At 43.7% G+C, this 25,289-nt stretch overlaps 1 protein-coding gene across 4 annotated transcripts in view; it reads left to right on the forward strand.

Moving 5' to 3' along the window:
- Positions 1-25,289, forward strand: part of vps13d (vacuolar protein sorting 13 homolog D) — an 86,525-nt gene that overhangs the window by 49,964 nt on the left and 11,272 nt on the right. For 3 of the 4 annotated variants that reach the window (XM_062965986.1, XM_062965988.1, XM_062965987.1), the window contains 19 exons: positions 1,063-1,189; positions 1,274-1,416; positions 2,171-2,301; positions 2,822-2,997; positions 3,105-3,228; positions 4,512-4,747; positions 4,846-4,954; positions 5,047-5,210; positions 6,373-6,481; positions 6,590-6,769; positions 8,447-8,554; positions 8,650-8,799; positions 10,397-10,546; positions 11,504-11,600; positions 12,242-12,390; positions 12,607-12,741; positions 12,825-12,992; positions 17,849-17,981; positions 18,074-18,269. In XM_062965986.1, the coding sequence (XP_062822056.1) occupies positions 1,063-1,189; positions 1,274-1,416; positions 2,171-2,301; positions 2,822-2,997; positions 3,105-3,228; positions 4,512-4,747; positions 4,846-4,954; positions 5,047-5,210; positions 6,373-6,481; positions 6,590-6,769; positions 8,447-8,554; positions 8,650-8,799; positions 10,397-10,546; positions 11,504-11,600; positions 12,242-12,390; positions 12,607-12,741; positions 12,825-12,992; positions 17,849-17,981; positions 18,074-18,269 (2,785 nt within the window). Of the gene's footprint in view, positions 1-1,062; positions 1,190-1,273; positions 1,417-2,170; positions 2,302-2,821; positions 2,998-3,104; positions 3,229-4,511; positions 4,748-4,845; positions 4,955-5,046; positions 5,211-6,372; positions 6,482-6,589; positions 6,770-8,446; positions 8,555-8,649; positions 8,800-10,396; positions 10,547-11,503; positions 11,601-12,241; positions 12,391-12,606; positions 12,742-12,824; positions 12,993-17,848; positions 17,982-18,073; positions 18,270-25,289 lie in introns of those variants that run through there. The other variant, XM_062965989.1, reaches the window with a different exon arrangement.

Consider the following 25,289-nt stretch of genomic DNA (forward strand, 5'->3'; position numbering starts at 1 on the left):
CAGTGTGGAGTCAAGATAATCCAGTTCAAAGCAGATACGGTAAATGTTTTCTTCTATACTTATGTTCATTTTTAATTCCAAAACGTAATCTACTTTCTGGATAAGCTTTCTGGATATATATATTAGCTTTGTCCAGCCACGTGTTGCTGTAGCTTATGCTTTCAGAGTGTTGCGCTTTATTTACTTTCCTGATTTTAGAGATTATATTTTTTCTGTATTATTATATCACAGTAATTATTACATATTATGTTTATAATCTTATATTATCTGCTTAAGAACTGGATAATATGAGGCCCCTTCTACACAGCTGTATAAAATGCACACTGAAGTGGATTATATGGCAGTGTGGAGTCCAGATAATCCAGTTCAAATATACGATTGTAAATGAGTTAGTTATATAGCTGTGTGGAAGGGCCTTGAGTCTACACTGCCATACAATCCAGTTCAAATCTGATAATCTGTATTTTATAGGAAGTGAGGCCTAACTCTGCCTGTCCCCTGGGCTGCATGGGTTGCTAGGAGACCAAGTGGGCGGAGCTTAGCCTTCTAACTGGCAGCAACTGGATAAAAACAATTATTCCTCTCCCTCTAATTAGGATTTTATTTTTATTTTCTTTTTGTTGTATGAACGTAGAGGCATGGGTGAGGGGTTGTGCTGCCAAGTTTAGTGTTTCTGAGATGTGTAGTTTTGTTGTTTTGTCCTAGGCCGAAATTTCATTACTCTTTTATATATAGACTAGCTTTGCCCGGCCACGCGTTGCTGTGGCTTATGGAAATCCTTTGTTGGCCAGGTGGAATAGCAGTGAATAGCCTTGCAGTCTCAAAGCCTGGCCGTTTTCTGGAGTAGCTGGAGCTGTTTGTTGTATGAACGTGGAGGCATGGATGAGGGGTTGTGCTGCCAAGTTTAGTGTTTCTGGGATGGGTAGTTTTGTTGTTTTGTCCTAGGCCGAAATTTCATTACCCTTTTATATATATAGATATAGATACGTTAATTGTGGAGAATTCCACGGTTTCCTCCTTTCTGTTGATATCGTCCACGTGCTCCTCTCATTGTTTCCGAAGGGCTGCCACTCATCTTCCGCCAGGACAACGCCAAGATTGACGCGGCCGGCCAGTTCGAGGAGCACGAGCTCGCCCGGAGTTTGAGCCCGCTCCTGTTCTGCTACGCCGACAAAGAGCAGCCAAACCTGTACGTTCCAGCAACGAGGGAAACAACACGTTAGCCATTCGACATGTGGTTGCGTTGTTGACATCCGTGTTCACCTTTTTGCAGCTGCACGATGCGAGTCGGGAGAGGGATCCACCCGGACGGGATGCCGGGCTGGTGCCAGGGCTTCTCGCTGGACGGCGGGAGCGGCGTGAGAGCCCTGAAGGTCATCCAGCAGGGAAACCGGCCCGGGCTCATTTACAACATCGGTACGTACGTGTAGAGCTTGTCACCAAAGTCTTGTAGCGCTTGGGATTGCGAAGATGCAACAGAGACAGACTCGCTTTTCCCAGAGAATTGGAGATAAGGAGAGGAAAAGCAGGTGCACGAGGAACGATGTTATGGGAGGGATGGAGCGTAGTATTCAGGTGAACAGCTCTCGGTTTTTGGTCCTATGTTCTTGGGATTCATGTATTTCAAGTTTTTAAGTTTGTTTTTACTTCTAGTTCAAAGCGTGGTTTGAAGTCGGTTTGTTTACCTTCTCAAAACATAATTTGAAGTCTGTTTACTTCCTCAAAGCATAGTTTGAAGTCTGTTTACTCCCTCAAAGTGTAGTTTGGAGTCAGTTTGTTTACCTCCTCAAAGCATAGTTTGAAGTTTGTTTACTCCCTCAAAGTGTAGTTTGGAGTCTGTTTACTCCCTCAAAGCATAGTCTGAAGTCGGTTTGTTTACTTCCTCAATGTGTAGTTTGGAGTTTGTTTATTTACTCCAAGCATAGTTTGAAGTCTGTTTGTTTATTTACTCCAAGCATAGTTTGAAGTCTGTTTGCTTATTTACTCCAAGCATAGTTTGAAGTCTGTTTGTTTACCTCCTCAGTGTGTAGTTTGGAGTTTGTTTACTTGCTCCAAGCATAGTTTGAAGTCTGTTTGTTTATTTACTCCAAGCATAGTTTGAACTCTGTTTGTTTACTTCCTCAAAGTGTAGTTTGGAGTCCGTTTGTACTCTTTTTTTGTTCCGTTTCAGGCATCGATGTCAAGAAAGGCCGAGGCCGCTACATCGACACCTGTGTTGTGAACTTCGCCCCTCGCTACCTTCTGGATAATAAATCCAAGCACAAGCTCGCCTTCGCCCAGCGGGCCTTTGCCAGAGGACAGGTCAGCAAGCGTCCATTCTTTCCGACCAGTAATGGCATTTTCTAGGTCCACTTGGGTCAGAACGCCTTGATTTCAACATGGAGTTCCCACGAAATATATATATAAATATGGACAGTTTAGCTTTGTTTTTTTTTTTTTTTCTCTCTCCCTTTTTGATCTTTTTTTTAATCGCAGTTTTCCTACTTTTTATACAATCAAATGTTCTTACTCTTTTGATGTTAATTTACTCTATCTTATAAGGTAAAACTTCAATAAAAAATTAAAATAAAAAACAAAGAAAAACAACTACAGTATAGTTGTTTTTCCCCTGTTGCTAAGGAATTTCTCTTGGAAATCGGCCTTCAGCTGATGAGGAGTTTTCCCGAGATATCAGATTAGGTCTCTGGACGGAGGGAGTGAAGAATACATTAATTGGGTGCTCGGAGAGGCTCTGTGGGAAGCCCTTGAAACCCAGGAGTGTGAGACATGATCTCCTGGCTTCTTGGTCGGGCTTCTCACCCGTTTCCCCTTTTGCCCTTAGGGAACTACGAATCCCGAGGGCTACATCTCCACCCTGCCGGGCTCCAGCGTGGTCTTCCACTGGCCGCGCAACGATTACGACCAGCTGCTGTGCGTCCGGCTGATGGACGTCCCCAACTGCATCTGGTCCGGAGGCTTCGAGGTCAACAAGAACAACTCCTTCCACATCAATATGAGGTATTTGGAAGCACTTCCCATCCACAACACAATCCATACTTTCACGGGCTGGCAAACTGGGGCTTTTTCCCGCAACCCCATCGGGACTCTCTTCCGTGTTTCCACAGAGACACCCTGGGGAGATGCTACTTCCTGCGGGTGGAGATCACACTCAAAGGCGCCACGTTCCGCGTCTCGTTCAGCGACACCGACCAGCTCCCGCCCCCCTTCCGCATCGACAACTTCTCCAAGGTAACAATCATTAGACTTGAGTAAAATTGAAGTGAACATTAGATGGCGCACCAGACTCGAGCAAATACTAGCATTCGGCTCAAGGAAAATAGAGATGCTGGTTGAATTCAGTGGTTCATGAGACTCGGGTAAATACTCGCATTGGACTCAAGTAAGTACCCGAGTAAATACTAGCATGAGAGTCGAGCAAATAGTTGAGTCAATACTAGCATTAGACTCAAGCAAATACTTGAATATATTATAGCATTAGACTGAGTAAATTAGACTGAGTAAATACTAGCACTGGACTCAAGTAAATAAGTAAGTACTAGCATTTGATTTGAGTTAATTCTTGCATTAGACCCGAGTAAATACTTGAGGAAATACTTGTATTGGACTTGAGTAAATACTAGCATTATATTTGAGTAAATAATTGAATAAATACTAGCATTAGAGTTGAGGAAATAATTGAGTAAATGCTTAAATACTAACATGAGACTTGAGTAAATACTTGAATAAATACTAGCATTAGGCCCAAGTAAATACTCAAGTAAGTACTCACATTGGACTTGAGTAAATACTCGAGGAAATACTAGCATTAGACTCGAGAAAAAACTTGAGTAAATACTAGCATTAAACTCAAGCAAATACTTGAGTAAATACTAGTGTTAGACCTGAGCAAATACTTGCCCTGGACTTCAGTAAGTCTTTGATTAAATGCTACAATTAGACTAGTAAAAACTAGCATTGGACTTGAGTAAATACTTGAGTGCATACTAACATTAACCTTGAGTGAATAATTGAGTAAATACTGGCATTAGACTCAAGTAAATACTTGAGTAGATACTACCATTTGACTTGAGGAAATACTATCATTAGACTCAAGAAAAAACGTGAGTAAATACTAGCGTTAGACTTGAGTAAACACTCAAGTAAATACTCCCATTGGACTTGAGTAAATATTAGCATTAGACTCGAGTAAATAATTGAGTAAATACTAGCATTAGACTCGAGTAAATACTTGAGTAGATACTACCATTTGCCTTGAGGAAATACTAGCATTAGACTCAAGAAAAAACGTGAGTAAATACTAGCGTTAGACTCGAGTAAATACTGAAGTAAATACTCCCACTGGACTTGAGTAAATACTTGAGTGCACACTAATATTAACCTTGAGTGAATAATTGAGTAAATACTAGCGTTAGACTCGAGAAAAACCTTGAGTAAATACTAGCCTTAGACTCGAGTAAATGCTTGAATACTAGCCCGAGACTCGAGTCAATCCGAGCTGTGCTTGGGCGCAGGTGCCGGTGGTGTTCAGCCAGCACGGGGTGGCCGAGCCGCGGCTGAGCACGGAGGTCAAGCCGGGGTCCTCGCTGGACTACGCCTGGGACGAGCCCACCCTGCTGCCCTACGTCACGCTGACCGTCAAGGGGGCCGGCTCCTCCGAGGTCACCTGCTGCATGGACAACTTCCAGGACAGCAAGCAGCTCTACTACGAGAACTTCATCTACATCGCCGCCACCTACACCTTCTCCGGGTGGGTCACGTAGACCGGACACGGGGAAGCTCCGGCCACGGTTGGCCGTGTCGGGGAGAGGATTCATCATTTGCCGAAATGTTCCATTGTTTTTGAAGTTTGCAGGAGGAGAGCGGGAGGCCGGTGGCTTCGAATAAGGAAGTCGAACGTGCCGAGCTTGTTCTAGACGTATCTCTGAAAACGCAGAGGGTCATCTTGAAGAAGAAGGTAGGACACTGGGGCCCCCTAGGTGTTTTGGACTCTGACTCCCACAATTCCCGCCCAGCTTCCCCAGGACCGCCCGCTTCTCTCTCCCGCAGGAGCCGGGCAAGCGTTCCCAGCTGTGGCGCATGACGGGGGCCGGCATGCTGTGCCACGAGGGCTCGGCCGTCCCGCACCCGCCCAACAAGCCCTCCCCGCCACGCTCCGCAGAATCCTCCATGATCCTGGACATCGCCGGACTGGCCGCCGTCACCGATAACAGGTGCGCAAGCGGCGGGCGGACCTTCCGCAAGAGAATTCATAACAACGCTATGTTTGGGGATCTGTTAAAAATCTGGGAAACAGGGTGTCTCCGTGATATTGCGACCACAACATTTGGGGGGGGGGGGCAGTATGAGAAGGCCTCAGTGTGTGAGAAGGCCTCAGTGACAAATAATAATAATAATAATAATAATAATAATAATAATAATAATAAGTATGTGAGTAGGCCTCAGTGTGAGAAGGCCTCAGTGTGTGAGAAGGCCTCAGTGACAAATAATAATAATAATAATAATAATAATAATAATAATAAGAAGAAGAAGAAGAAGAAGAAGAAGAAGTATGTGAGTAGGCCTCAGTGTGAGAAGGCCTCAGTGTGTGAGTAGGCCTCAGTTTGAGAAGGCCTCAGTGTGTGAGAAGGCCTCAGTGACAATAATAATAATAATAATAAGTACGTGAGTAGGCCTCAGTGTGTGAGTAGCTTTCTGTGTGAGAAAGTTTCAGTGTGTGAGAAGGCCTCAGTGTGTGAGAAGGCCTCAGTGACAAATAATAATAATAATAATAATAATAATAATAATATAATAACAACAACAACAACAACAACAACAACAACAATAATAATAGTAATAATAAATGTGTGAGTAAGCCTCAATGTGTGAGAAGGCCTCAGTGTGTGAGAAAGCCTCAGTATGAGAAGGCCTCCATGTGTGAGAAGGCCTCAATGACAAATAATAATAATAATAATAATAATAATAATAATAATAGTAGTAATAATAAGTGTGTGAGTAAGCCTCAGTGTGTGAGATGGTCCCAGTGACAATAGTAATAATAATAGTAATAATAAGTGTGTGAGTAGGCCTCAGTGTGAGAAGGCCTCAGTGTGTGAGTAGGCCTCTGTGCGAGACGCTTCAGTGAGAGAAGCTCCAGGTTGAAGGCTGCTGTGTGTAAAGCTCCTGTGTGACGTTCCTGTGTAAGTTCGTTGTGAGAGGAGGCTCTGTGAGAGCGAAGCTGTTTCTCTGCATGGGAACTAAGCCCAGTGTGGAAGCAAAAAAGGAAATATAAAGAACGTTGTTTGTGTTATTATGGAAGCCTTGTTTGTGTAAATAGCAGGAAACACCTTATTCCTTTAAAATTCCAAGAAGTAAGTTTTGATTTTTTTCCCCCAGATACGAACCGCTGATGTTGAGGAAACCGGACCGGCGGCGCAGCACCACACAGACGTGGAGTTTCCGGGACGGGAAGCTGGTCTGCGGCATGCACGGCCTCGTCGTCCAGGTCTGGGATATCTATTCTACCCACCCGCCTCTTATCTATTCTAGCCATCCATCCAAATATGAAAATATTATGCAAGTAGGATGAAAAATGCCCGGTTTCTCGCTCCAGGTGAAAGGAGGCCTGTCTGGGCTGCGGGACGGAGCCGAGGTGGTCCTTGGTCCGGACACGGCCATGGAGATGCTGGGCCCGGTCCCTCCGGAGCAGCAGTTTGTCAACCAGAAGATGCGGCCGGGCTCGGGCGTCCTTGTTGTCCGGGTCATCCCCGACGGGCCCACCAGAGTCCTCCAGGTGACCACACCGGTTGCTAAAGGGTGGAAACTGCTGGGTCGTTACTACATGGAAGTGCCGTCTGTTAGGACGGTAGTTAAGGGAGGAGGAGACTGATTAACCGTTGTTTTGCTTTTACCTTTCTCAGGAGTGTCAGGACAGTAAGAGTAGGCTTGAAACACTTGTCAGTTCGAAGGCCAAATCCCATAGCTTGAGAGAAACCATTAAAACGTTCAGAGTGTGGAGAGAGCTTTAGTCAGAGTGGTAGCCTTGCTCTCACTATCCTGACACGCCTGAGAAAAGTAAAATCAAAGTAGGCTTGAAACGCTCGTCTGTTCGAAGGCCAAATCCCATAGCTTGAGAGAAACCATTAAAACGTTCAGAGTGTGGAGAGAGCTTTAGTCAGAGTGGTAGCCTTGCTCTCACTATCCTGACACACCTGAGAAAAGTAAAATCAAAGTAGGCTTGAAACACTCGTCCGTTCGAACGCCAAATTTCATAGCTTGAGAGAAACCATTAAAAAGGTTCAGAGTGTGGAAAGAGCTTTAGTCAGAGTGGTAGCCTTGCTCTCACTATCCTGACACGCCTGAGAAAAGTAAAATCAAAGTAGGCTTGAAACGCTCGTCTGTTCGAACGCCAAATTTCATAGCTTGAGAGAAACCATTAAAATGCTCTGAGTGTGGAGAGAGCTTTAGTCAGAGTGGTAGCCTTGCTCTCACTATCCTGACACGCCTGAGAAAAGTAAAATCAAAGTAGGCTTGAAACACTCGTCCGTTCGAACGCCAAATTTCATAGCTTGAGAGAAACCATTAAAAAGGTTCAGAGTGTGGAGAGAGCTTTAGTCAGAGTGGTAGCCTTGCTCTCACTATCCTGACACACCTGAGAAAAGTAAAATCAAAGTAGGCTTGAAACGCTCGTCTGTTCGAACGCCAAATTTCATAGCTTGAGAGAAACCATTAAAATGTTCAGAGTGTGGAGAGAGCTTTAGTCAGAGTGGTAGCCTTGCGCTCACTATCCTGACACGCCTGAGAAAAGTAAAATCAAAGTAGGCTTGAAACGCTCGTCCGTTCGAACGCCAAATTTCATAGCTTGAGAGAAACCATGAAAATGTTCAGAGTGTGGATAGAGCTTTAGTCAGAGTGGTAGCCTTGCGCTCACTATCCTGACACGCCTGAGAAAAGTAAAATCAAAGTAGGCTTGAAACGCTCGTCTGTTCGAATGCCAAATTTCATAGCTTGAGAGAAACCATTAAAAAGGTTCAGAGTGTGGCGAGAGCTTTAGTCAGAGTGGTAGCCTTGCTCTCACTATCCTGACACACCTGAGAAAAGTAAAATCAAAGTAGGCTTGAAACGCTCGTCTGTTCGAACGCCAAATTTCATAGCTTGAGAGAAACCATTAAAATGTTCAGAGTGTGGAGAGAGCTTTAGTCAGAGTGGTAGCCTTGCTCTCACTATCCTGACACGCCTGAGAAAGGTAAAATCAAAATAGGCTTGGAACACTCGTCCGTTCGAACGCCAAATTTCATAGCTTGAGAGAAACCATTAAAAAGGTTCAGAGTGTGGATAGAGCTTTAGTCAGAGTGGTAGCCTTGCTCTCACTATCCTGACACGCCTGAGAAAGGTAAAATCAAAGAAGGCTTGAAACACTCGTCCGCTCGAATGCCAGGGGAAATAATCTTAATAGCACGTTCTGTATTAGATAACAGACTTCAACCAACGCAGAAACGATCGCTTCTCGTACGAAGGGGAGGAGCTGGAGCAAGACCTGCAGAGGCTGAAGAACCCGGACACCGAGCAGGAGCTGGAAGTGAGTTTCCCACGTTTCGTTCCGTCATCTCAACCTGTGACGTTGACCGTCCGCAGCCTGAAGCATCTCTGTGGTCTCCGCTCTTCCGTTCCCAGGTCCAGTTGAAACTCGAAGGCGGGGTCGGCTTATCCCTGGTGAACAAAGTCCCCGAGGAGCTGATCTTTGCGAGCTTCACCGGCATCAACGTCCACTTCATGCAACTCTCGACGAGTCAAGTGCTCGAGCTGAGCATTCAGGATGTGCAGGTAAGCGATAGACTTTTCTTACTCGCATATAGAGTTGTAGCTTTGGAAAAGAGAGACCGCATGGGCCATGTAGTCCAACCTAGAGATGGGAAAAAAAACAGAAAATCCAACCCCTGTTTAGGATTGAATAGAATAAGTTCGCTTTAGACCTCAGTGGAGGTGGATGCATGTTGTTGTTTGGGCTTCAGTATTTATTTATTTACTGCATTTATATGCCCCCCTTCTCACCCCAAGGGGGACTCAGAGCAGCTTACAAATCAAATGTACATATAATACATTATATTATTAGCATAGTACAATACTAGCATTAAATTACTATATTGTACTATATCATTACATTGTAATATTATTAGTAATATTACTTGTATATATATAAAAGGGTAATGGAATCACGGCACCGGACAAAACAACTAAACTAAACGCCCCACAACCTTGAAAATTGACAGCACAACCTCTCATCCACGCCTCTACGTTCATACAACAAAAAGTAAAGAAAAATAAAGTCTTAGCCACAGCAACACGTGGCCGGGCACAGCTAGTTTAATAAATAATATATAATTAATATTATTAAATTATATTATTATCAGTATTAATTATAATTAATATTAATTATAATTAATATTATTAAATTATATTATTATCAGTAATAATTATCAGTATTATATTATCAGTATAATAAGTTTGTTTTAGACCTCAGTGGAGGTGGATGCATGTTGCTTTTGGGCTTCGGTATAAATAAGTATGTTTGGGCTTCAATACAATAAGTTTGTTTTAGACTTCAGTGGAAGTGGATGCGTGTTGCTATTTGGAAGTCAAAATAATATGTTCGCTTTAGACCTCAGTGGAGGTGGATGCGTGTTGCTGTTTGGGCTTCAGTATAATGAGTTTGTTTTAGACCTCATGTTACTGTTTGAACGTCAATAAAATATGTTCGCTTTAGACCTCAGTGGAGGTGGATGCATGTTGCTATTTGGACGTCAATAGAATATGTTCGCTTTAGACCTCAGTGGAGGTGTATGCATGCTGCTATTTGGACGTTAATAGAATAAGTTTGTTTTAGACCTCAGTGGAAGTGTATGCGTGTTGCTATTTGGATGTCAATAAAATATATTCGCTGTAGACCTCAGTGGAGGTGTATGCATGTTGCTATTTGGACTTCAATAGAATATGTTCACTTTAGACCTCAGTGGAGGTGTATGCGTGTTGCTATTTGGACTTCAATAGAATATGTTCACTTTAGACCTCAGTGGAGGTGTATGCGTGTTGCTATTTGGACTTCAATAGAATATGTTCACTTTAGACCTCAGTGGAGGTGGATGCATGTTGCCATTTGGACGTCAATAGAATACATTCGCTTTAGACCTCAGTGGAAGTGGATGCATGTTGCTGTTTGGGCAACATAATAATAATAATAATAATAATAATAATAATAATAATAATAATAATAATAATATAATTTCGCTTTAGACCTCAGTAGAGGTGGATGTATAAGAAATGTGTGATTGCCATTTATTTCCAAAATGATATGTGTGTGTGTGTGTGTGTGTGTGTGTGTGGTTATTTTCCAAAACTCTTGTTGCCTTTTCTTCCTTTTCAGGTGGACAACCAGCTCCTCCGCACGACGCAGCCGTTCATGCTTTTCCTGACCCCGAAATCGGGCGAAAGCGAAGCCGCCGAGACGGGCCCCGCGGTGCAGTTGAATGCCATGAAATTCCCCAGTAAGAGACCTTTAACTGATATATACAAGGTAATCCCGCAACCCGGATGGCAACCGTTGAAATAGCAAGGTTAGAAAAATCAGAACGAAATGAACTCTTGCGATTTTTGGGAAGGCACGGCCTTGTTAGAAATCCTAACCTTAAAATATATTTGCCTTTAAATCCTGCTCTCGAGAGACAAAAATAAGCAGACTGTATAGTCTATATAGATGTGATTGTGCTGAGCATGTTCAGGCACAGGACTCTGTTTTGTACTCAGTATGTGTTTGGTCTTCACTGAAAGCAAATGTATGCTAGTTGGTTTACTCATAAACTTCATGTACTCGGCATCCAGGTATTTTGCTTATCAATCCAGGGCTTTGAGTCGTGATTGCGGGAAAGAACATTAACTCGCTTCTTAAAATATGCGTTTTATGGAACTACATTTTAATAGGTGCATTTATAGAAATTTCCACAATGTTTATATCCTTTGACTACGCTGCGACCTGCGAGTAAGAAATATTATTCCCCTCGCAGCACTTGATGATTAGGTTACTCAGCTGTTAGACTGATGTACCTAGATATCTCTTTGAACCGTTAGGGACAAAAATATGCCAACGCACAAAAACATATATATTTCAGAGTTTCAGAATTGTTCTTTCAGTTGCCCAAAAGAGAATCCCTTAAAATATATTTGCCTTTAAATCGTGCTCTCAAGCATAGTGTGGGAGGGACTGTAGACATGTGATTGTGCTGAGCGTGTTCAGACACAGGACTCCGTTTTGTATGTGTTTGGTCTTCAACGAAAGCTAGTTGGATTACTCATAAACTTCATGTACTCAGCATACAGGTATTTTGCATATCAATCCAGGGCTTTGAGTCATGATTGCGGGAAAGAACTTTAACTCTCTTCTTAAGTATGCATTTTATAGTACTACATTTTAATGGGTGCGTTTATAGAATTTCCACTGTGACCTTGCGGGTAAGAAATATTATTCCCCTTGCAGCACTTGATGATCACGGCTAGCAAGTTCACCGTCCAAATCGAGGAGAAGCTCTTCCTTAAACTACTGAGTTTCTTCGGCTACGACCAGACAGAGTCAGGTAGGTGGAATATCCATCCCGAACCCGTAAATAAAGGGAATCGGGCCTTTGATTTATTTGATACCGCATTATATCATCATCGTAAATTCGTACGACACAGCCGAACTACATCAAAACCTGGGACTCCATTATATGACAGTGATGGGGCTTTGAAAATATGTTGTTGAAGGCTTTCATGGAAGACCTCCCAACTTCTGAGGATGCCTGCTATAGATGTGGGTGAAACGTCAGGAGCAAATGCTTCTGGAACATGGCCAGGCAGCCCGGAAAACTCACAACAACCCTGGTGGAGTTCTATTTCACTTCTGTTTTTAGAAGTGTGTTCAATTCAAAGTTAAATATATTTTTAAAGTCATCAGTTGGCGTTATGATTCCCAAAAGTGTCGACTCGCAGACGCGAGATCCGTAATTCCCGTCGACCGATTGTCGCATCGCGGTTGTACCGAATGTGTCCTTGTTCATATCGTTTGTCCAAAAGGAATAGGGTTGCTCAGATTTCTTAGGGAATTAAGGATTAAACATCTCTTTCGGAGCAGGCACGGGCACACTTGGGCTCTCCAGGTGTTTTGGACTGCAACTGCCACAATTCCTAACAGCCGGTATACCGACATCTATCCAACCGCATGTCTTTTGTGCCGTAGAGGTTGAGAGTTACGACGAGAACGTCCACGAGCGGCCCGCCGACCAAGGCGGAGCCCAGAAACGATACTATTTTGAAAACCTCAAGATCAGCATGCCGCAGATCAAGCTGAGCGTCTTCACCTCCAGCAAGCTGCCGTTGGACCTCAAGGTAAGCCGACGAGGGCACTGGGATTCACCCTGGTCGCCGTAACCGTGGTGGAGGAGCGGGTTTCGGAATTTTCTCCGAATCGAATCCAGAGATTCGGATTACAATCCGGATTACGTCCGAATCTTTACGAAACGGGACCCGTACAAATCTTGAAATGGAGCGAGAGCTGTGCACATCTCCAATGGCTAATGCGAGGAGTGGTTGTGTTTGGTGCAGGCGCTGAAGAGCACGCTGGGCTTCCCGCTGGTCCGGTTCGAGGATGCGGTGATCAACCTGGACCCCTTCACCCGCGTCCACCCCTACGAAACCAAGGACTTCATCATCAACGATATCCTGAAGCACTTTCAAGAAGTGAGTCGGCGCGTGGAATCGCGGGATCGCGGGACTCGGTATCCGCGCACAGGCAGGCAACGGCATTGGGTGTTTCGTTGCAGGAGTTGCTCAGCCAAGCGGCCAGGATCCTGAGCTCTGTCGACTTCCTCGGCAACCCGATGGGTCTCCTCAATGACGTCTCGGAAGGCGTGACGGGGCTGATAAAGTACGGGAATGTCGGGGGGCTCTTCAGGAATGTCGCCCACGGAGTATCCAACTCAGCCGCAAAGGTAGGAACGGCTTCAGATATCACAGTGGTTTCTTTGGTGCATTTGCTCATAGCGTGATGCTGATGTCCTGAAATCTAGCTATCCATACTAATTACTAATTTAGCTTTATAGCTTGTGGTACAGATCAAAATATTCACCAAAAATGTTCGCAAAAATATTCACAGAAATATTCAGAAAAATATTTGTCAAAATACATTTGTAAAAAATATTCACCAAAAATGTTTACAGAAATATTCGCAAAAAATCATTAAAATATCCACCAGAAACATTAAAAAATATTCATAGAAATATTCAGAAAAATATTCACATACACACACATGCATATATATATATATATATATATATATATATATACGTATAATATTTGCTGAAATATTCAGAAAAAATATTTGCAAAAATATTCACCAAAATATATCCAGAAAAATATTCACCAAAAATGTTTGCAGAAATATTCACCATAGATTCATTAACATATTCACCAAAACATATTTGTAAAAATATTCACCAATAATGTTCACAGAAATATTCACAAAAAATTCTGGAAATTCATAAAAATGTTCACCAAAATATATTCAGAAAAATATTCACATCCTGAAATGTTTGGTTTCCTGGATTCTGTCAAAAAATTAGCTATCCGTAGTAGTTACTAATTTGGCCTTATAGATTGTGGTACAGCTCAAACATGGACTCTTCTTGTAGTTTGGGAAACTTCTGTAAATCTGTGGATTCAACCAATTACGAGTCTAAAGAAAACACATAGTTACGAAATTATGAAAAACACAATATTTAAAAATGCGAAATCTCATTTCTTCATCGTGGTGCCTGTGAAATCGCACCTATGGCAGAGACTTTTTTGAGGCATGTAAGGTCTCGAAAAGAAGAAAGGCCGGTCTGTTTGAGATGTCAGGAGGCCTAACGGAGCTCAATCCCCGAGCGGGTTTGTGAAAATAGAGAGATTTGGGGCTGGAGTCGAGGCCACGGAGGGCAACAAAAGTAAAGACAAAGCATTTCTGCCAGATCCAGGCCGAGGCAGGAAATCGGCCTAGGAGAGATTTCCTTTTGGCAAGCAAACATCTCGTCACAGTCGAGCTCCTTTGTGATTTGTCAAAAAAACTCTCTCCTTTATTATTATTATTATCGTTTCATTGGTACGGACAGGAGGTGCCGTTCTGCTTCGGTTCAGCCTGGCTTTCCGGGGCTGGTTTTGTACGGACATGGTGCTCCGAGGATCCACGTGTGTTACATAATTCATATTGTCCGTTGCCCGTTGCCTCCTTTCTATGGAAATCCCCTTGAAGGATGGCTCTGAACCCAGCACACAAAGAAGGAACAGCTTGCTCTGTCCCGCGTAAGAAGGAAGCATTCAGGAGCAAGCTGGCACGGCCTCCGCCGCCTTTTCTTCTCTCTTCTTGGCTTTTCTTCCCCAAGTCAATGTTTTTCTAAGTGGGGTCAGGAAGAGACGCGTGTGCCGCAAAGAGACAGCCGAGACAGATCTCCAACAGAAACTGCTCTGGTCTTCCAAAGTCTAGTTGTGGTGTCCCTATAGATGAGAGACCTCCAAGTCAACAGACCTGCTCAAGGTCTTCAAATGTCTTGTTGACCTTGATTTATGGTATCCCCATAGATGAGAGACCTCCAAGTCAATAGAAACCAGTCAGGTCTTCCAAAGTCTACCTGACTTTGTTTTATGGTGGCCCCATAGATGGGAGACCTCCAAGTCAACAGAAACCGCTCTTCAAAGTCTAATTATGGTGTCCCTATGGATGAGAGACCTCCAAGTCAACAGAAACTGCTCTTCAAAGTCTAGTTATGGTGTCCCTATAGATGACAGATCTCCAAGTCAACAGGCCTGCTCAGATCTTCCAGTCTAGCTGACCTTGATTTATGGTATCCCAATAGATGAGAGACCTCCAAGTCAGCAGGCCTGCTCAAATCTTCCAAAGTCTAGTTATGATGTCCCTATAGATGAGAGACCTCTAAGCCAATAGAAACTGCTCAAGTCTTCCAAAATCTAGTTGACCTTGATTTATGGTATCCCCATAGATGAGAGACTTTCAAGTCAACAGAAACTGCTCAGGTCTTCCAAAGTCTAGTTATGGTGTCCCTATGGATGAGAGACCTCCAAGTCAACAGACCTGCTCAAGGTCTTCAAACGTCTTGTTGAACATGATTTATGGTATCCCCATAGATAAGAGACCTCTAAGTCAACAGAAACCGGTTAGGTCTTCCAAAGTCTAGTTATGGTGTCCCTATAGAAGAGAGACCTCAAAGTCAACAGAAACTTCTCAGGTCTTCCAAAGTCTAGTTGACCTTGACTTATGGTGTCCCCATAGATGAGGGACCTCCAAGTCAACAGAAACTGCTCAGGTCTTCCAAAGTCTAGTTATGGTGTCCCTATAAATGACAGATCTCTAAGTCAACAAACTTGCTCAGGTCTTCCAAAGTCTACCTGACTTTGTCCTATGGTGGCCCCATAGATGGGAGACCTCCAAGTCAACAGAAACTGCTCAAGTCTTCCAAAGTCTAGTTATGGTGTCCCTATAGATGACAGATCCCTAAGTCAGCAGACTTGCTCAGGTCTTCCAAAGTCTAGTTATGGTGTCCCTATAGATGATAGACCCCCAAGTCAATAGAAACTGCTCAGGTCTTGCAAAGTCTAGTTATGATGTCCCTATAGATGACAGATCTCTAAGTCAGCAGGTCTAGTTGACCTTGACTTATGGTGGCCCCATAGATGGGAGACCTCCAAGTCAACAGAAACCGCTCAGATCTTCCAAAGTCTAGTTATGGTGTCTCTATAGATGAGAGACCTCCAAGTCAACAGAAACTGCTCTTCAAAGTCTAGTTATGGTGTCCCCATAGATGAGAGACCTTCAAGTCAACAGAAACTGCTCAGGTCTTCCAAAGTCTAGTTATGGTGTCCCCATAGATGGGAGACCTCCAAGTCAGCAGAAACTGCTCAGGTCTTCCAAAGTCTAGTTATGATGTCCCTATAAATGACAGATCCCTAAGTCAGCAGACTTACTCAGGTCTTCCAAAGTCTAGTTGACCTTGACTTATGGTGGCCCCATAGATGGGAGACCTCCAAGTCAACAGAAACCGCTCAGATCTTCCAAAGTCTACTTGTTTATTTACACCCCACTTTTTCTCTCGCCGGGGAGACATCCGTTTCCAGGCTTCCCTGTTCCAAAGAGAAGACAGAGAAGGCCTTTTCCTTCCACTCGTGTGGGTCTTTCCCTCTTTGCGGGCTCCACTCGGGCCAAGTTTCTATTGTTTGTTTGTCTCCTTGACATCTCTTCCTCTGGCCGTGAACCCGTTGGAGATGAGGAGGCGGGAGAGAGAGAGAGAGAGAGAGAGAGAGAGAGACACGGTTCTGCCCCTCTTTCCCGGGGGAGAGAGAACGAGAGGGAGAGGCTGATCCGCTAAAAGCAAGCAAGCGGTGTGAGTTGTTTAATAAAGTGTAGCCTGGCCTCTCGGTGAACCCTCCAGTGACTCTCCCAATTGGGGTCATTCCGAGTTCATCCCGTGGACTTTTGACTGCCTTCTGTGTATGCGAAAACAGCCGACTGCTCCTGCCGGGATCGCTCGCTCGCTCGTTCTTTCCGAGCTGGTAACACAAAACGATTGCTCTCGGCCCCCCGCCCTCCTCCTCCTCCACGTTTCACATCAAGCATTTGTGGGTCTGGGTCAGAACCGGGACCACCGTCTCCCCTACTATTCCGTTACCCCGTTCCGGATCTTCTGGGTCGGAATCATTCGTTCGTTCCGAGCTGGTAATACAAAACTATTACCCTGCTGTTCACTTGGAGGACTCTCATCTATGGGGATACCCTAAGTCAAGGTCAACTAGATTTTGAAGACTTGAGTAGGTCTGTTGACTTGGAGGTCTCTCATCTATAGGGCCACCATAACTAGACTTTGGAAAATCTGAGTAGGTCTGGTGACTTGGAGGTCTCTCATCTTTAGGGACATCATAACTAGGTCTGAGTAGGTCTGATGATTTGGAGATCTGTCATCTATAGGGACATCATAACTAGACTTTGAAGACCAGAGCAGTTTCTGTTGACTTGGAGGTCTCTCTTCTATGGGGATACTATAAATCAAGGTCAGCTAGACTTTGGAAGACCTGAGCTGGTCTACTGACTTGGTGGTCTCATCTATAGGGCCACCATAACTAGACTTTGAAGATCTGAGTAGGTCTGTTACCTTGGAAGTCTCTCATCTGTAGAGCCACCATAACTGGACATTGGAAGATATTAGCAGGTCTGTTGACTTGGAGGTCTCTCATCCATAGGGACACCATAACTAGAGTTTGGAAGACCTGAGTAGATCTGTTGACTTGGTCTCTCAATTATAGGGGCACCATAACTAGATGTTGGAAGATATTAGCCAGGTCTGTTGACTTGAAAGTCTCTCATCTATAGGGCCACCATAACTAGACTTTGAAGACGTGAGTAGGTCTGTTGACTTGGAGGTCTCTCATCTTTAGGGCCACCATAACTAGAATTTGGAAGACTTGAGTAGGTCTGTTGACTTGGTCTCTCATCTATAGGGCCACCATAACTAAAGTTTGGAAGTCTTGAGTAGGAAGGGACAGAGGAACACAGCTCTCTCTTTGCCATCTGCTTGACATTCTCCGGCTAACTTTGCAAGCCTTTCACCTCTTGTGTGAAGAGTCGTAATCCCATGGGTTTAGCTATGACAACGTATAGATTGCATGGGGCATCCACTCTTAAGCCAGGAGAACAAAGGAGAAGCTATGCGCGGAATGGCCGATGTTCATGACGTTCTGGGAGTCCTCTGTTGCAAATATTTCGAGACACGTTCCCCACAATGCTCCTCGTTCTCCTTGACAGTTCACCGGGACGTTGTCCGACGGTTTGGGGAAGACGATGGACAACCGGCACCAGACGGAGCGGGAATACATCCGATACCACGCGGCGACCAGCGGAGAGCATTTGGTGGCCGGCATCCAAGGACTGGCACACGGTAAATAAACACCTTCAGCCCTGATTTCGTTGGGGAAGGTCCAAAATAATAATAAGACATTCTAATACTAAGGAGTCTCCTTTTCTGGGCAGGTATCCTTGGTGGCTTAACCAGCGTCATCACCTCGACGGTGGAAGGCGTGAAGACGGAAGGCGGCGTCAGTGGATTCATCTCCGGCCTCGGGAAAGGCCTCGTCGGGACCGTCACCAAGCCGGTGGCCGGCGCGCTGGACTTTGCCTCCGAGACGGCCCAGGCGGTGAGAGAGACGGCCACGCTCACCGGTCCCAGGTATTGCAAATCCCATCGTCCCTGGTTCATCCTCCCCCTAACCTCACCAGGACGTATAGGGGTCCATAGTGGGTCTGTGTCCAAAGTTTCGTCCTTATCCATGGCTGTTGGGACTATCAGTAGTCTCTGGAAGTGGGCGAAGGTACTGCAAATCCCATCGTCTGTGTCCCATCCTTCCCCAAATCTCACCAGGATGTAAAATGGTTCATAGTGGGTCTGTGTCCGAAGTTTGGTCCATATCCATGTCTCTGGGTGTGAGTGAAGGTACTACAAATCCCATCGTCCCTGGTCCATCCTCCCCCAAACCTCACCAGGACGTAAAATGGTTCATAGTGGGTCTGTGTCTGAAGTTTGGTCCATATCCATGGCCGATGGGGTTAGCAGTAGTCTCTGGAAGTGAGTGAAGATACTGCAAATCCCATCATCCGTGTCCCATCCTCCCCCAAACCTCACAAGGATGTATAGTGGTTCACGGTGGATCTGTGTGTCAAGTTTGATCCGGGTCCGTCATTCGTTGGGGTCGTAGTGGTCTCTGGAAGCGAGTGACGGTACTGCAAATCCCATCATCCATATCTCATCCTCCCCCAAACCTCGTCTGGATGTAAAGTGGGTCATGGTGGGTCTGTGTCCAAAGTTTTGTCCAAATCCATGGCTGATGGGGTTAGCAGTAGTCTCTGAAAGTGGGCAAAGGTATTGCAAATCCCATCATCCATATCTCATCCTCCCCAAACCTCGTCTGGATGTAAAGTGGTTCAAGGTGGGTCTGTGTGCCAAGTTTGGTCCAGGTCCGTCATTCATGGGGGTCTCAGTGGCCTCTGGTCCAGACAGGGCAGCAAATTGTAAACAAACGAGCGAACGGGCCGAAATCCGAAACTCGTGGTTGCGAAAGTCTTTCCCTTGTTTTGGCCGAACTCCGGATCCTCCCCTCGTTCTGGTTTCTCGTTCTGGCGACACTTATGTAAGGCTCTTAACCAGACCAGGAGGAGAACGAACAAACGGACTCAAATCCCGTCCATTCCGTTCCCTCGGAAATCCTCGTGACTCGCTTGTCGTTAAGCTTCTCAAATGCGGGATTTCGGAGTCCCGGCGGATTTTGTTGACGGGTTTTCCGCCGTCCGAGCGCCGTGAGCGCTTTCACGAGGCTCCTAATCGAACCCTAATGGGATTAGCTGTGTTTGTTTATTAATGTTGGGTTTGTTTGTGTATTTTTGCATAGCAGAATGGGGTTGGACTGGAAGGATCTGGGGCAGCGTTTCTCAACCCTAGATCTCCCCTAAATTACCATGAATTCCTCCCAGTTCCCTCCAGTATTTTCTTTCGGTCACGGGGGTTCTGGGTGGGAAGTTTTGGCCCAATCCCATCGTTGGCGGGGTTCAAGGCGCTCTTTGATTGTAGGTGAACGATAAATCCCAGCAACTACAACTCCCAAATGTCACCACGAGGTTCAGAGTCTCTGGCAAGTTGGATTAATAGTTTAATCTATGCTGACGATGGTGCCATCACTGCCCAGTAACTTCCTAAAATCTACAAAGATAAATATATGGGACTACAGCTCTGGCAAGTTGGAATAATAGTTTAATCTATGCTGACGATCGTGCCATCACTGCCCAGTAACTTCCTAAAATCTACAAAGATAAATATATGGGACTACAGCTCTGGCAAGTTGGAATAATAGTTTAATCTATGCTGACGATGGTGCCATCACTGCCCAGTAACTTCCTAAAATCTACAAAGATAAATATATGGGACTACAGCTCTGGCAAGTTGGAATAATAGTTTAATCTATGCTGACGATGGTGCCATCACTGCCCAGTAACTTCCTAAAATCTACAAAGATAAATATATGGGACTACAGCTCTGGCAAGTTGGAATAATAGTTTAATCTATGCTGACGATCGTGCCATCACTGCCCAGTAACTTCCTAAAATCTACAAAGATAAATATATGGGACTACAGCTCTGGCAAGTTGGAATAATAGTTTAATCTATGCTGACGATGGTGCCATCACTGCCCAGTAACTTCCTAAAATCTACAAAGATAAATATATGGGACTACAGCTCTGGCAAGTTGGAATAATAGTTTAATCTATGCTGACGTTGGTGCCATCACTGCCCAGTAACTTCCTAAAATCTACAAAGATAAATATATGGGACTACAGCTCTGGCAAGTTGGAATAATAGTTTAATCTATGCTGACGATCGTGCCATCACTGCCCAGTAACTTCCTAAAATCTACAAAGATAAATATATGGGACTACAGCTCTGGCAAGTTGGAATAATAGTTTAATCTATGCTGACGATGGTGCCATCACTGCCCAGTAACTTCCTAAAATCTACAAAGATAAATATATGGGACTACAGCTCTGGCAAGTTGGAATAATAGTTTAATCTATGCTGACGATCGTGCCATCACTGCCCAGTAACTTCCTAAAATCTACAAAGATAAATATATGGGACTACAGCTCTGGCAAGTTGGAATAATAGTTTAATCTATGCTGACGATCGTGCCATCACTGCCCAGTAACTTCCTAAAATCTACAAAGATAAATATATGGGACTACAGCTCTGGCAAGTTGGAATAATAGTTTAATCTATGCTGACGATCGTGCCATCACTGCCCAGTAACTTCCTAAAATCTACAAAGATAAATATATGGGACTACAGCTCTGGCAAGTTGGAATAATAGTTTAATCTATGCTGACGATCGTGCCATCACTGCCCAGTAACTTCCTAAAATCTACAAAGATAAATATATGGGACTACAGCTCTGGCAAGTTGGAATAATAGTTTAATCTATGCTGACGATCGTGCCATCACTGCCCAGTAACTTCCTAAAATCTACAAAGATAAATATATGGGACTACAGCTCTGGCAAGTTGGAATAATAGTTTAATCTATGCTGACGATCGTGCCATCACTGCCCAGTAACTTCCTAAAATCTACAAAGATAAATATATGGGACTACAGCTCTGGCAAGTTGGAATAATAGTTTCATCTATGCTGACGATCGTGCCATCACTGCCCAGTAACTTCCTAAAATCTACAAAGATAAATATATGGGACTACAGCTCTGGCAAGTTGGAATAATAGTTTCATCTATGCTGACGATCGTGCCATCACTGCCCAGTAACTTCCTAAGATCTACAAAGATAAATATATGGGACTACAGCTCTGGCAAGTTGGAATAATAGTTTAATCTATGCTGACGATCGTGCCATCACTGCCCAGTAACTTCCTAAAATCTACAAAGATAAATATATGGGACTACAGCTCTGGCAAGTTGGAATAATAGTTTCATCTATGCTGACGATGGTGCCATCACTGCCCAATAGCTTCCTAAGATCTACAAAGATAAATATATGGGACTACAGCTCTGGCAAGTTGGAATAATAGTTTAATCTATGCTGACGATCGTGCCATCACTGCCCAGTAACTTCCTAAAATCTACAAAGATAAATATATGGGACTACAGCTCTGGCAAGTTGGAATAATAGTTTAATCTATGCTGACGATGGTGCCATCACTGCCCAGTAACTTCCTAAAATCTACAAAGATAAATATATGGGACTACAGCTCTGGCAAGTTGGAATAATAGTTTAATCTATGCTGACGATCGTGCCATCACTGCCCAGTAACTTCCTAAAATCTACAAAGATAAATATATGGGACTACAGCTCTGGCAAGTTGGAATAATAGTTTAATCTATGCTGACGATCGTGCCATCACTGCCCAGTAACTTCCTAAAATCTACAAAGATAAATATATGGGACTACAGCTCTGGCAAGTTGGAATAATAGTTTAATCTATGCTGACGATCGTGCCATCACTGCCCAGTAACTTCCTAAAATCTACAAAGATAAATATATGGGACTACAGCTCTGGCAAGTTGGAATAATAGTTTCATCTATGCTGACGATCGTGCCATCACTGCCCAGTAACTTCCTAAAATCTACAAAGATAAATATATGGGACTACAGCTCTGGCAAGTTGGAATAATAGTTTCATCTATGCTGACGATCGTGCCATCACTGCCCAGTAACTTCCTAAGATCTACAAAGATAAATATATGGGACTACAGCTCTGGCAAGTTGGAATAATAGTTTCATCTATGCTGACGATGGTGCCATCACTGCCCAGTAACTTCCTAAAATCTACAAAGATAAATATATGGGACTACAGCTCTGGCAAGTTGGAATAATAGTTTAATCTATGCTGACGATCGTGCCATCACTGCCCAGTAACTTCCTAAAATCTACAAAGATAAATATATGGGACTACAGCTCTGGCAAGTTGGAATAATAGTTTAATCTATGCTGACGATCGTGCCATCACTGCCCAGTAACTTCCTAAAATCTACAAAGATAAATATATGGGACTACAGCTCTGGCAAGTTGGAATAATAGTTTAATCTATGCTGACGATCGTGCCATCACTGCCCAGTAACTTCCTAAAATCTACAAAGATAAATATATGGGACTACAGCTCTGGCAAGTTGGAATAATAGTTTAATCTATGCTGACGATCGTGCCATCACTGCCCAGTAACTTCCTAAAATCTACAAAGATAAATATATGGGACTACAGCTCTGGCAAGTTGGAATAATAGTTTAATCTATGCTGACGATGGTGCCATCACTGCCCAGTAACTTCCTAAAATCTACAAAGATAAATATATGGGACTACAGCTCTGGCAAGTTGGAATAATAGTTTAATCTATGCTGACGATGGTGCCATCACTGCCCAGTAACTTCCTAAAATCTACAAAGATAAATATATGGGACTACAGCTCTGGCAAGTTGGAATAATAGTTTAATCTATGCTGACGATCGTGCCATCACTGCCCAGTAACTTCCTAAAATCTACAAAGATAAATATATGGGACTACAGCTCTGGCAAGTTGGAATAATAGTTTAATCTATGCTGACGATCGTGCCATCACTGCCCAGTAACTTCCTAAAATCTACAAAGATAAATATATGGGACTACAGCTCTGGCAAGTTGGAATAATAGTTTAATCTATGCTGACGATGGTGCCATCACTGCCCAGTAACTTCCTAAAATCTACAAAGATAAATATATGGGACTACAGCTCTGGCAAGTTGGAATAATAGTTTAATCTATGCTGACGATCGTGCCATCACTGCCCAGTAACTTCCTAAAATCTACAAAGATAAATATATGGGACTACAGCTCTGGCAAGTTGGAATAATAGTTTCATCTATGCTGACGATCGTGCCATCACTGCCCAGTAGCTTCCTAAGATCTACAAAGATAAATATATGGGACTACAGCTCTGGCAAGTTGGAATAATAGTTTCATCTATGCTGACGATCGTGCCATCACTGCCCAGTAACTTCCTAAGATCTACAAAGATAAATATATGGGACTACAGCTCTGGCAAGTTGGAATAATAGTTTCATCTATGCTGACGATGGTGCCATCACTGCCCAGTAACTTCCTAAGATCTACAAAGATAAATATATGGGACTACAGCTCTGGCAAGTTGGAATAATAGTTTCATCTATGCTGACGATGGTGCCATCACTGCCCAGTAACTTCCTAAGATCTACAAAGATAAATATATGGGACTACAGCTCTGGCAAGTTGGAATAATAGTTTAATCTATGCTGACGATGGTGCCATCACTGCCCAGTAACTTCCTAAAATCTACAAAGATAAATATATGGGACTACAGCTCTGGCAAGTTGGAATAATAGTTTCATCTATGCTGACGATGGTGCCATCACTGCCCAGTAACTTCCTAAGATCTACAAAGATAAATATATGGGACTACAGCTCTGGCAAGTTGGAATAATAGTTTAATCTATGCTGACGATGGTGCCATCACTGCCCAGTAACTTCCTAAAATCTACAAAGATAAATATATGGGACTACAGCTCTGGCAAGTTGGAATAATAGTTTCATCTATGCTGACGATCGTGCCATCACTGCCCAGTAGCTTCCTAAGATCTACAAAGATAAATATATGGGACTACAGCTCTGGCAAGTTGGAATAATAGTTTCATCTATGCTGACGATCGTGCCATCACTGCCCAGTAACTTCCTAAGATCTACAAAGATAAATATATGGGACTACAGCTCTGGCAAGTTGGAATAATAGTTTCATCTATGCTGACGATCGTGCCATCACTGCCCAGTAACTTCCTAAGATCTACAAAGATAAATATATGGGACTACAGCTCTGGCAAGTTGGAATAATAGTTTAATCTATGCTGACGATCGTGCCATCACTGCCCAGTAGCTTCCTAAGATCTACAAAGATAAATATATGGGACTACAGCTCTGGCAAGTTGGAATAATAGTTTCATCTATGCTGACGATCGTGCCATCACTGCCCAGTAACTTCCTAAGATCTACAAAGATAAATATATGGGACTACAGCTCTGGCAAGTTGGAATAATAGTTTCATCTATGCTGACGATGGTGCCATCACTGCCCAATAGCTTCCTAAGATCTACAAAGATAAATATATGGGACTACAGCTCTGGCAAGTTGGAATAATAGTTTCATCTATGCTGACGATCGTGCCATCACTGCCCAGTAGCTTCCTAAGATCTACAAAGATAAATATATGGGACTACAGCTCTGGCAAGTTGGAATAATAGTTTCATCTATGCTGACGATCGTGCCATCACTGCCCAGTAACTTCCTAAGATCTACAAAGATAAATATATGGGACTACAGCTCTGGCAAGTTGGAATAATAGTTTCATCTATGCTGACGATCGTGCCATCACTGCCCAGTAGCTTCCTAAGATCTACAAAGATAAATATATGGGACTACAGCTCTGGCAAGTTGGAATAATAGTTTAATCTATGCTGACGATGGTGCCATCACTGCCCAATAGCTTCCTAAGATCTACAAAGATAAATATATGGGACTACAGCTCTGGCAAGTTGGAATAATAGTTTCATCTATGCTGACGATGGTGCCATCACTGCCCAGTAACTTCCTAAGATCTACAAAGATAAATATATGGGACTACAGCTCTGGCAAGTTGG

The sequence above is a fragment of the Anolis carolinensis genome, unplaced genomic scaffold (assembly GCF_035594765.1).
Source record: "Anolis carolinensis isolate JA03-04 unplaced genomic scaffold, rAnoCar3.1.pri scaffold_15, whole genome shotgun sequence".
Taxonomy (NCBI): domain Eukaryota; kingdom Metazoa; phylum Chordata; class Lepidosauria; order Squamata; family Dactyloidae; genus Anolis; species Anolis carolinensis.